The sequence below is a fragment of the Dioscorea cayenensis genome, chromosome 3, assembly GCF_009730915.1.
Source record: "Dioscorea cayenensis subsp. rotundata cultivar TDr96_F1 chromosome 3, TDr96_F1_v2_PseudoChromosome.rev07_lg8_w22 25.fasta, whole genome shotgun sequence".
NCBI classification, from domain to species: domain Eukaryota; kingdom Viridiplantae; phylum Streptophyta; class Magnoliopsida; order Dioscoreales; family Dioscoreaceae; genus Dioscorea; species Dioscorea cayenensis.
The window spans coordinates 160,773-174,048 of NC_052473.1; the positions used below are offsets into that span (position 1 = coordinate 160,773).

The window sequence follows — 13,276 nt, forward strand, 5'->3', positions numbered from 1 at the left end:
AACTATAATGCAACACCAATTTGTCATATTCAAATATTTATTAAAAAAATTACATAAAAACTTGCAAATTAGTAAAATTATTTTTTTGGTAGATCAATCGACATGCTTCCCTAACGATAAAAAGTAGACAAGAAAATAACAACATATTGATTTATTTATTAATAAAAAGTGTTAAAAAAATATAAAAACAAATCTACTCTTCTTTTTAAAAAAAAATCCACCAAAGAAGAAGATCTAGAGGATCAACATATATAAAGTTGATCCCTTAATTCCCTTCCATGTCATTTGGAGTCATTTTGATTGGATGAGAATTTAATATTCTTTTGTTGTATTGAACCTATTTCCCATTAAACCTTCTATAAAAATGATAATAAATAAAATTAATTCATAATCCAAGAACGGCCTTAGATGACAAATATAAGGACGTCTATAGTGAACGTCGTATGACATCCCAACAACACCTATACTACTTTACAGAACCCTAATTCAATTCTTTCTCCAATATATATATATATATATATATATATATATATAATTCAATTCAACTATCTATATAGAGATAGGATACTAAACAATCTTGCAACAATTAACATTGCACATCTATGGACATGCTTGACTTACAATGCATCATCTTACCCCGTCATCAGAGAAGACGATGTAGAGCATCGACGGGGTACTTAGGAGTACGAAAGAGACCATCGGGACGTTATGCGGCGGAGATTAGAAACCCTTCTACTAAAAAAAGACATTGGTTAGGCACATTTGATACACCAGAAGAAGCAGCAGTGGCTTATGACATGTCTTCAATCACCTTTAGAGGTATCGAGAAAGCTCAGACTAATTTTTGCTATAAGTTTCTCACTATGTCTTCTCCATCTCCTCCATCACCGCCACCATCACCTCTTTCTTCGGAAAAGGAGAAGAAATATTGTTCTGAAGATAACTTGGAGATTAATGATGATCATGATCATTTGGTTTGATAGAGATGAGCGATTGGATCAATATTACCACCATTTTTGCGAGAGTTTTTTTGTCAATCGAATGCATTACCTTCGTCTTTAATACTGTAATGAGCAAGTTATTCATCATTTCTAATGATGTATTGCAAGATGAAAGCTTTGCTATAAAGAAGAACAAAATAATTAAAGAGAGTTTTGTTATAAATGAAATGAGTTTTTTTTTTAATAGAAATATAGTTTGATCATCAAAACCTCTGTGATAGTCATCAATATATATATATATATATATATATAAATGCAAGTACCATTAATTCTCAAATGGTTTATTAAGTAGCATATTCTTTCATATATATACTCAATTAATATATGTAATGAAAGTAATTAATACAAGAAGTTGACAATTAATGGTTGCATACTATAATGACTGTTAAAAAAATATCAAATGAATTTCTACCATGATAATAAATATAAATCAACCAATATAATAATAGAGTACTCCCTAGCCTCTTTAATTGACATTTGGACTTTCAAGATTGGTTAAACTAACCAAAAAAAAAAACTCAATAGCCCTTACATTCTCATTTAAGGTTTTATTTTCTTTTAATATATATATATATATATATATATTATTTAAAAAAAAACATATATAAAGTTGATCCCCGAGTAGAGTAAAGTAAGGGAAATAGAGTTTTTAAGTCATACCTTATTTGGGGCTAAGGTAAGGTAAATGAAGGTTATCAAACCATCTGATATTTGAATTGAAAGTAATATAGGGTAAGTTTTTATGTCAAATTACTAAAATAACCATTCAATGAGTTATTATAATAACAACATAAATACAAATATAAATACTAATATACTAATAGGAATATTAATAATATTAATACTAATATTAGTTAATACTAATAATAATACTAATATACAAATAATAATAATAATATATATTATTATTAATAATAATATGAATAATAATATACTAATACTATTACTAATAAGAATATTACTAATACTAATAGGAATATTAATATACTAATATGAATACAAATTATAATAATAATAATAATAATAATAATAATATGAATACTAATATACTAATACTATTTAAAAAAATATCAAATGAATTTCTACCATGATGATAAATATAAATCAACCAATATAATAATACAATACTCCTTAGCCTCTCCAACTGACATTTGGACTTTCAAGATTGGTTAAACTAACAAAAAGAAATTACTCAATAGCCCTTACACTCTCATTTAAACCTTTCCAAATAAGATTTTGGACATATATATATATATATATACACACACATACGTACATATACATACAATAAATTTTATCACCCTAAAGCCTTTGAACTCCATTTGATGCATGGATTTTGAATTTTTTTATTTGAAAATTTTATTATGATAGATTGCATTGAAATGGATTGATAAGTCTTGAAGGGATGGGAACCTAACTTTGTTTTTGGTCTAACCTTTAAAAAAAAAAATTATTATGTTAAAATCGATTGATGAAATTTGAGCCTAACTCCTTGCCATTTAGAGCATGTTGATTGTTGTTTTTGTTCAATTATTTTTTAGAATTATTTTTATTATGTTAAATATATAGAATAAAACTCCATGCAAAAACAAGATGAATTTAGTCATTTTTTTACAACCATCATATAATGACAAACAAAAAAAAATTAAGAAAAGATAATTTATCATCTCCATCACATTATGTGAAAAAATCATCATAACTATTTTTATCGGTAAAAGATGAAAAAAATTAGAAGAATCCATCATCCATGAGAAATTTGAAAAAAAGATTTGGAAGCCGAGAAAAAAACATGTTAGCCTAAGTCAAAACTTATTTTTCAATAAATAAATAAATTACTGAACAAATAAATGAATCAAAACAATGAAATTTTAAACATTGCTTCAAAATTCCATTACAGAGAAAATCCATTACAAAAGTGTTGTAAACATATTAAATTCATATTTCCATCTACAAACATGACTACAAAACTCTCTTACTAATCCATCTTCACCTAACCATTCATTACAAAGGATATCATCGATTTTTCGACCACACAAACGGCTCTCACACTCCCATTCCTCTTTTTCTAGCCATTTACATTCTATACTCCATACGATATCTCTAAATAATTTTGCTGCAGAATATCTACAATTATTTATTATATAATTACCAGATTTTTTGCTTTCAAATGGTTTTGAGCCATGATCAACTCTTCCAATAGCAACCATGTTGAGCATTGCCATGCCAGAAGGACGTGTTTCCTGATTTTTGTACAAAATAATCCCCCCTACATACCCAGCAAGTAAATGACCTTTAAAAGCTGCATTTGTTAGATATTGGATGCCTGAATCCATTTTCAACTTCATACAGTCGATCTGAAAAACAATGTCAAAAATATATTGTCAATATTAGTACTATAACTCATCTACCATAAAAAAAAAATGATAAGTTTTGCACCAATCCAAGCACCAAACAAGCTTCCAAATTGTCTTTCTGGGCACAATTTTGAAGAACACTAATATACTCCTTCATATCAAGATACCATAAATTATCAACCCGCATTAACTGCCCAACTTTCCGACTTTTCGATGCTACATAAAAACTCTTACAACTGCAAAAGATATATGTATATATATACTCATAATTCAAAGAAGCAACTATAGCTTTAATGCTATGAGGAATTAAGAAAATTACCAGCCACGTAAAATTTTGAGATCATGAAGAGATCTAGAAGATGTTGAAGCAATATATGCAACGATTTCTTCAATCAATTCTTGAGGGATGATGTCAATAAAAGACTTGCAATACTTCTCTCCCATACTAACAAAATGAAAAAAATTATCAGTTGTAATGTGAGAAAGAAAATTGAAGACAAACAAAAATGAAAGAAAGCAATGAAGGAAAATACATAGAGGAAAAAAATATAGACCTAGATAAGGAAAAAAACATCCTAACAAACTAGAGAATAATGATCACCACAAATGCAAACTCCCAAACAAAGCTGTGATAGATGGAAGTGTATATATATATATATATATATATATAGAAAAACAAAGAAAATAACACATAATAAATGTATGTATATATATACATAGAGAAAGAGAGAGAGAGAGATTGTGTGTGTGTGTGTGTGTGTGTGTGTGTGTTTTTTATCTTCTTGCTGGCATGGTTTGCCAGACACAACTTTTTATATTGTTTGTTTGCATGTCATTAGAGATATCAAGGATTTTGTTGTCAATTCTTTGTCTAAGGAGGTAAGATTTGATTTTAATTTTCACAATTTTTTATCGATTCATATATTTTTCTTTGAACTTATTTGACAAAAGACTTTTTACAGCTATTAGATAATTATATCATTTGTCATAGGATTTTGCTATTATAGGGCATCTGTATGTTACTTTCCTTTGTCTCAATTTAACAGTTGATGGTCATTGTTTTTCAAACATGATTTTTTTTCTGTAATTTGTTTACACCTTTCGACAAAGATATTAAGGATTCTGTTCTCAATGAGTTGTCCAAAAAGGTAAGATTTGCTAAAAGATGGATATGGATGTCAAGATCGTCAACTAATCATTTAAGCATGGTATGAAATAGCTAGATTCATTTTTGGTATTTGAGCTTGACTTCTTAGTCTTTGACCATTATATGTTATAACACAATATATGTTGTTCACTGCTCCCATCCAATCAAGAAGACAATCCGGTGCGGATGTACACATAAATCATCGAGATAAAAAATTTTAGGGTTTGCTAGCTTATGGCAGGATTGGAATGGAATATTTTTTTTCATCATGATCCAAAAATCTAGGATTTGCTAGCTTTTGGCTGGATTGGTACTAAAAAATCTTCTCTTCTTTTAAGAATATCTACTCTTCTTTTGGATTTTATCATAATTTTAATATTTTAAATTACATTTGTAGAAAAAATTGTACGAATTGAAATCAAATCTATTTGAGCTTGACTTCTTAGTCTTTGACCATTATATGTTATAACACAATATATGTTGTTCACTGCTCCCATCCAATCAAGAAGACAATCCGGTGCGGATGTACACATAAATCATCGGGATCAAAAATTTTAGGGTTTGGTAGCTTATGGCAGGATTGTAATGGAATATGTTTTTTTCATCATGATCCAAAAATCTAGGATTTGCTAGCTTTTGGCTGGATTGGTATTAAAAAATCTTCTCTTCTTTTAAGAATATCTACTCTTCTTTTGGATTTTATCATAATTTTAATATTGTAAATTACATTTGTAGAAAAAATTGTACGAATTGAAATCAAATCTATTTTTTTCAAAAAATCCAAAAAAACATGAACAATATGATGAACCAAAGAAGAACAACGCTAGGAAACCATCTCTCTATATATAGAAATAGAGTACTCTTCCAACACAATCATCAATATCCTAGATCAAACATGGTAAGACTCCAACAAAAAATACATATCATCAGCCTAATTTTTCTACAATTCCAAGATCCTCTTTTGCTCATCCTTCCTTATGATTATTATTATTATTCAATTATCAACCAGTTTGTTTTATTTATAGCAATAAAAAAACATATCATACTTGCATCTTGAATGTATCTGTCCTTATTATAATTTAATGCAATTCGCAGTGTTAGGAAAGCAAAACAAAAGAAAGAGAATGAGTACATCCAAATTCAAGACAATTTGTGTTTTTTGCGGTAGTAGCCTAGGAAAACAAAAGAGTTATCAAGATGCTGCTATAGATCTTGGCAAAGAACTGGTTTGACTTCTTACTTTTACCTAATTTTAATTGTTTTTTTTTTCATCACTCTCTCTTCCGTTCCATTGTTCTTTCTCTATTATTGTTCTTATAATCATATAGCCTACTCATTTGTGTATGCTCAATTACAAAAAATATGAAATAATGTTGCAAATCCCTGCAGGTGATGAAAGACATTAATTTAGTATATGGAGGAGGCAATATTGGACTAATGGGCTTGATATCGCAAACTGTCTTTGATGGTGGAAAACAAGTTCTTGGGTATGGTTTATTTAAAAAAAAAAATTCAAATGGTATTTATTTGAAAAAAATGAAGTTATTAACATTTTTTTCTCCATATGTTTAGTATTATTCCCAAAGCTCTAATGGATAAAGAGGTATGAAAAAAATTATTGAATTTTATGATAAGCTTTCCCAAGAAAAAAAACCACAAATACCAATGGCTATTCGGTAATATATATTGTTTTGTAAATTTGTCAGATCACTGGCATCACTCTAGGAGAAGTAAAACCAGTGGCCAATATGCACCAAAGCAGGAAATGACTGCAGATTCGATGCTTTTTATTGCTATGCACGGTTATTACACAACCTACATTTCATATTTATTATATATTCACTAACATTGTTTTTATTTTGATATCATTCTATTATCATTCATTATACCATCCTCTCACAAGTCATAAATTTTTCTCTTGAAAATAAAAACTAATTAATCTCAATTGAAATTATTATGCAGGAGGTTATGGTACTCTTGAAGAACTTTTTGAAGTGATTACGTGGGCACAATTAGGCATACATAACAAGCCGGTAATTCAATGACAATTATAGGCAAACATAATGGAAATTACGAACAAATTATGACAAACTTATTCATTGTTGTAGGTTGGATTATTGAATATTAATGGCTACTACGACTCATTGCTTTCTTTCATTGACCAAGCTGTAGAAGAAGGTTTCATCAACCCAAGTGCAAGACATATCATTGTCTGCGCTTCAAATGCAAAGCAGCTTATGGAGAAACTCGAAGTAAAGTTTTTACAAATGTTTTGAAAAATACTCTAAAATATGAACATGTTAATAGTTATTACTAATGCGTGAAAAATTCTACTGCAATGACAGGACTACTACCAATGTCATGAACAAGTGTCAGCAAAACTAAATTGGAACTATGACCAACTTGAACACTCCGAAAAAAATGTAAGTTCAATTAAAATATGTGAAAATATCAAGTTAACTACAAATGTATCAAAGGCTAATCATGACTTATGAAAAAAACACATATAACAATAATACTTGCGTATCAATTAAAAAAACAAAACAAAATGCATAAATAATTGATTTACTCTGATTACCATGAAAAACAAATGTAACACTAAACGATCCATGCATTAGTAACTATAACATGTTTTTTTAGTATAGTTTTCCAATTAACAACTTCACATTACTTAATGAAAAATGAGCTAAGACGTTATTGTTTTTTTCGGGGTTGACCCATCAAACAACCATGGCAAAAACCTCTCAAATCCAATCCATCTCCCCAAAAAAACACCGGAAATTACTCGATCGACCTCAACCTTCCAGCTACCATGGATGACGATGTTGAGCAGACAGAGTGTTTTACGATGCACATCCATAATAAAAATCATGAATGAAATGAAGATATTTTATTTTGTACCCTCTTATGTTGCTATTTTGAATGGACAATAAAAACTTGAACTTTTGCCTATATTTAATGCATGGATAAATGCTTCCAAATCAAATGTGATTTCTACAAAAAATTAATGAAACACTTCCAATGAACAACAATTATCATCAAATAAAATATTAATTACATTTAGAGATTTTCCAAAAAAAACAAACAATGAATATATATAAAGAACAAATAAATTGAAATAAAAAAGAGAAAAAACAGTATAGATAACCCGTAGCGTCAGCACGGGCCAGCCACACTAGTATATATATATAACATCCATTGAAAAAGATCATAAAGTAATTATTAGAAAATCTATGGATGAAACTCATGAAAGATTAAATATAGGGAAAATTACTGTTCACCCCTCGTAATTTTCAAAACTTCCCAAAAACTCCCTCCTACTTTTACACACCACGGACAGCCCTTCCGTTAGTGTTGAACTTCCCTTTTACCCCCTACCGTTCACTTCAAATGGGTCCATGTTGTGAAATCCCACTTTTGGCCTTGAAAATGGTGGGAAAAGAAAGCGCCAAATCACATCATGTTCAACCTTTTCAAGAGCTTTCTCCTTGGTTTCTGATAGACAATGCCTAGGAGTTGCATTACATCTCGTTGTTCTCCCTCATTTCTCCTCATTTGAATTGTTCGACTTGAGTTCTGCAGGTTTTCGAATATCTGGTGAGAATCTCTTCGTTGCTATCAGTTTGACCATTCCGCAGGTATTTATTATGGTAGCTCATTTGTGGTAGTCTGGGTGAAGTTTATCATACCCGAAATATATAAATCGGTTTCTCCAACAGAAAATGAAGTTGGTTTTCATCGGATTGGTCAAGTGTACTCCATCTTCAAATGAGCTGTAGTCGATTTTATTATCGAGACAGAGCATGTGCCATTGTCGTCTCCGTTTGAAAACGAATTCATTAAAATAATTGTAATACAAAAAGAAGAGATGTTTCTAATTAAATTTTACATGAATTAATTAGATCATAATATTTTAAATATATATATATTTTAAAAAATCCATAAAAAAGATTTACTTTGTTAGTGTGTTTAAAAAAAGAAGTTATTAGGAAATTGATGGATGAAAGATTAAGTATATATATAGAAATATGCGGAAATTGAGATGTAATGAAATATTAGTGAAATTTAAAAAAAAAAATCTCACTTATTTTTCATTAAAATAATTATAATACAAAAAAAAAGAGATGTCTGTAATTAAATTTTATCTGAATTAATTTGATCATACCAATATCTTAATAATATATATATATATATATATATTTAAAAACGCCTACTTAAAAAAGATCTACTTTGTTTTAGCGTTTAAAAAAAAGTGATTATTAGGAAATTGATGGATGAAAGACTAAATATATAGTTACATGCGGAAATTGAGATGTAATGAAATATTAGTGAGATTTTTAAAAAAATTCTCACTTATTTTTCATTAAAATATGTGTAATGCAAAAACCGAGAGATGCCTGTAATTAAATTTTATTTGAATTAATTAGATCATAATATTTTAATAATATATATTTTTTTAAAACACCCATTTAAAAAGACCTATTTTATTACAGTGTTTAAAATAAGTGGTTATTAAAAAATCGATGGATGAAAAATTAAATGTATATGTATATACATATATACGGAAATCAAGATGTAATGAAATATTAATAATTTTTTTAAAAAATTCTCACATATTTTTTATTAAAATGATCGTAGCACAAAAAAAAAGAGATGTCTGTAATTAAATTTTATTTGAATTAATCGGATCATAATATTTTAATAATATATATTGTTTAAAACACCCACTACTTAAAAAAGATCTATTTTGTTACGGTGTTTAAAAAAAGAGTAATGTTATATAGAGCGAACCACTACACGAACCAGCCACATGTGGCTGGTTCGTGTGACTGGTTCACTCCATAGAACATTACTCGTAAAGAAAATGGTTATTAAAAATTCGATGAATGAAGGATTATATATATATATATATATATATATATATATATATATATATATATATATATGATATCGAGATGTTATGAAATATTAGTGACTTTTTTTAAAAAAAATTTCATTTATGTTTCATTAAAATAATTGTAATGCAAAAAGGATAGATGTATGTAATTAAATTTTATTAGATCATAATATCTTAATAATATATATTTTTTTAATTTCATATTTCTATCATCCACTTAAACATTGTGGGAATATTGCAAATATAATAAATTTTAAATTAAAATTAAACATTTATTGATAAGTCATTAATTTTATTTTATTTTATTTTCCTTTTTTTAATTTATCAGATAAATAGTAAAGTCAAAGAACAAATCTTACAAAAAGTCACTGCTTTTATGTCTTTTTTTTTAATTTATTTTTTTTAAATAAGGAATAGTAAACTCAAAGATCAAATACCAGTGCTTAATATTCAAAGAGAGAATTTGCAGTATATGATGCATTTATCATTAATATTAGACATGGTGTATAAACTTACTATCTATTATTTATTATTTATTATTTATTAATATTATTATGTTCCTTAAAGTTCTTGTTTTTGACATCTGGCTTTTTAAAGATTTGAGATAAATTAAATCTTCATGGATTATAAAAAAAAAATATTTGCTTAAAGCCAATTATACGTGTTTATAACAAGGACAAAGCACATTTATTTACAATTACAAATATTATTTGAAAAACAAAAAATAATATATTTTCTATATAAATGTGACAAACACAATATAGTCAGAGGTGTGCACTACATACGAATTAAAAATTGATCATTCAGTTAATTTATTCTAACTCGATAGTACAAAGTTTGAGTTATAAACTCGCACTCAAAATTAAATATCTATTGTCATTATTGTATCCAATAATATTGAAATTTGAGACTTTTTGTATCATATAAAATATCAATTAATATATAAATATTTTTGGATGGATTTGGATAACTATTTTTGTACCAAATACCAATACTTAATTTACAAATGCTATCTAGCAATTTATCTTCAAATAACCCTCAAAGTTTATCTATTAATTAATGTGGTTAATGATTTAGTGTAAATTATAATTTTAAAAGTTGGATGGTACGATGCTTTGCGGTCACCGCCCTCGAACTCATTAACTAAGCCCAAGCTTCTCGTTTATATCGAGTTGTATTATTCTCACCTCCATGTTAAGCTATGCAGATCAGTAATTAACCCCTGGTTTATTTTTGAAAATCTATTACATGTCCCTCTCTTGGATTTGAACTGCTCTTGCTAGGGAGTTACACAGGCTGGAGGATTCTATTTCAGTTGTCTGTATTTAGTTTTCATGACCACTTCCACAAATTCCCGTGAGGAGTACGACCCTGATAAGCAAGATAATACATCCGGCAAGCACCTATTTTTTATTTATGCCTCTTCGATGGGAGAAATCTCTCTCTTCTTCTAGTTTCTCAATTCTATTGTTTTTGCTCCACTTTTAGTGAATTGTTATTTTTCTTTTTATCTTTTTGAGCTTTCTTATTTAATTGCACTTTTATTTTTTTGGGAAAAGTACAAAAAAATCCAGTGTGGTTTTCAGAGTTTTGCAAAAATAAGGAATGAGGAATTTTTCGATTCTATGATATGTGGTTTCCCAGTTTGCAAAAGGAAAAAAACCGTTATGACGTTAACTTTTTCCGCTTTTAGCGAGCGAAAATTGTCTATTTATGTAAAAAAATCACTATGTGGCTTTAAAAAAACAAGATTTTTTTCAACATGATTTTTGTTTGATTTTTGGAATTTAAGTTTTTCTTGTTTAGTGAAATTTTGGAAGAGAAATAAATTTAAAAAATATATTTTTTTATGTCATATAAGTTGATTTTTAAATAAAATGACGATTTTGCCCTTGTGAGTTAACACCGTTAATTGCTAGATAACGGTTTTTCTCTTTTTTGCAAATCTAGGAAACCACATATCATAGAATCGAAAAAAAAATTCCTCATTCTTTATTTTGCAAAACTCGGAAACCACATGGGTTTTTTTTGTACTTTTACCTATTTTTTTTAATGCATCCGTGATTTATTCATTTTATAAAAATATGCTGTTTATTTATAATTATTTTTATAATTATTTAATAAAATAACAATACAATAATTATTTTTGTTATTTAAAACATGTTAAAATTGGGCTATTTGAAAAAGAGGCACCGATTCAATGTTAAGGACCGAAAAGATTTTTATTTTGAAATAAAGTGGACGGTATTTTACCTGCTCAATTAATGTTGTGAGATGGTGTTGATTTTTTAAGCTTTTGAATAAGGTGGATAAATCACTAATTTATTAAAAAAAGAAATACTGGAAGTACAAGGTACAATAGTAGCGATGAGAAAAAAAGCTAGAAAGATATAAAGCGTAAACCTCACCAGGAGATGAGGAGAACGGAGAGTAGAGGAAACATGAAAAACACACAATAAAAGGGAAAAAACTGAGCGGGCGAAGTCGATCATCCCAAGACATAAGCTCGTCCCGAGCGGATGTAACAGATTACTCCGGTTTCATTTGGGCGACTCATCTGGAGAAGTCGAGTGGATCCGGGAGCTCGGGAAGCTTAAGGAGCGCTTGATCTTCAGATGTCCTCACGAGCTTCTCGCAGATGAGATTCGAGTCTGCGAGATAACCAAAGTAAGAACCAAGTTAGTCGTTTTGTATAAGATAGAAGAAATAGTAGAACAACTATGATTAAAAATACGATTGTTGCGTTCTAGCCAAATAATCCAGAAAATGGCTCTAGTACAAAGATCCCAGAGATTTCTAATGGAGGGATTCAAAGAGGGAATCCAGGTTGGTCCGGATAATTGAGGCGAGGAAGGTAGGGTTTCGAATAAAAAGGCACTTGAAAAAGGACCAAATACGAGAAGAGAAGATACAGCTTTATCAATAGGGTGGTCCATCGATTCGAATTATTGTGACAAAGAATGCATGTGTCGATAGGCGTCGGATTGCAACCTTTCTTGAATAAGTTTTTCAAGTCTAAGAATCTTGTTATCCCAGTGCTAGCCAACAGAATAAAGTAATTTTGCTAGGAGATTTAGATTTCCAGAAATTGGAATAGAGTTGGGAGCGGAGACCTCCGTCTATTAAGAAATTATAGAAAGATTTGACGGAGAAATTTCCGTTTTTATCTAAAGACCAGGAGTATGAGTCTTCAGTATCCACTGCACAATCGGGTAAAAAGTGTGATAAAAAGTCATAATCTTCAGTTGTGGCTGTTCGAAAAGGATTAACATGGGAATTAATCATGAATATAAATTGTTTTAAAGTAATCCAAGGATAGGAACAGTCCAGGAAAAGAGATGCCCAATGATTGTTGGGGGATTGGCCTTCCAGCCATCTATCAAACCAGAATAAGGTGTTTTCACCATTACCAACTGTCTTGATTAAGCAGGCACGGAAAGTGGGCAGAATGGCGTTGATTCCTGCCCAGAAGAATGATTTATTTCTTGGTGGTTGTGAATACAAGATACTGGGAGAATCACAATTGAAATAGTTGGCTCTGATGATGTTGGACCAGCAAGAATTCAGTGTGGTGATGAATTTCCACCACCATTTTCCAAGTAAGGCTTTGTTGAATTCCTGTAAATCAAGAATACCCCAGCCACCCATACTACGGGGTCGACAGATCCTTTTCCAAGCAATTAATCTAATTCCTTTCGAGCCAAGATCAGGCCCTTTCCATAAGAAATCTCTCTTGATTTTGTCAATTTCATGAATGACCCAGGCTGGAAGTTTGAAAACTGACATCCAGTAAACTGGAATAGAAGATAACACGGAGTTAATTAGAGTTAACCTTCCACCTAATGAAAGATAGATTGCTTTCCAGGGTCTGAGTCTG

At 29.3% G+C, this 13,276-nt stretch overlaps 1 protein-coding gene and 1 pseudogene across 1 annotated transcript; one reads left to right on the plus strand and one right to left on the minus strand.

Annotated features, from left to right (window-relative positions):
- Nucleotides 1-2,908: 2,908 nt before the first annotated feature.
- On the minus strand, nt 2,909-3,799 carry LOC120254784. Its single transcript, XM_039262816.1, has 3 exons — nt 3,675-3,799; nt 3,438-3,591; nt 2,909-3,355 (listed from the first exon to the last, which is right to left on the minus strand). The coding sequence occupies exons 1-3, from the start codon at nt 3,797-3,799 to the stop codon at nt 2,909-2,911; spliced, it is 726 nt and encodes a 241-aa protein (XP_039118750.1).
- A 1,785-nt stretch (nt 3,800-5,584) lies between these two features.
- On the plus strand, nt 5,585-12,931 carry LOC120254791 (annotated as a pseudogene).
- The last annotated feature ends 345 nt before the right edge of the window (nt 12,932-13,276 follow it).

Excerpts from the sequence above, each read along its gene's own strand:
- LOC120254784 (XM_039262816.1), bottom strand. The coding sequence starts at position 3,799 with ATGGGAGAGAAGTATTGCAAGTCTTTTATTGACATCATCCCTCAAGAA. Across the intron at positions 3,592-3,674 it reads CTCAAAATTTTACGTGGCTG|TTGTAAGAGTTTTTATGTAG; the intron begins GTAATTTTCTTA and ends TATCTTTTGCAG. Across the intron at positions 3,356-3,437 it reads CTTGTTTGGTGCTTGGATTG|ATCGACTGTATGAAGTTGAA; the intron begins GTGCAAAACTTA and ends ATTGTTTTTCAG.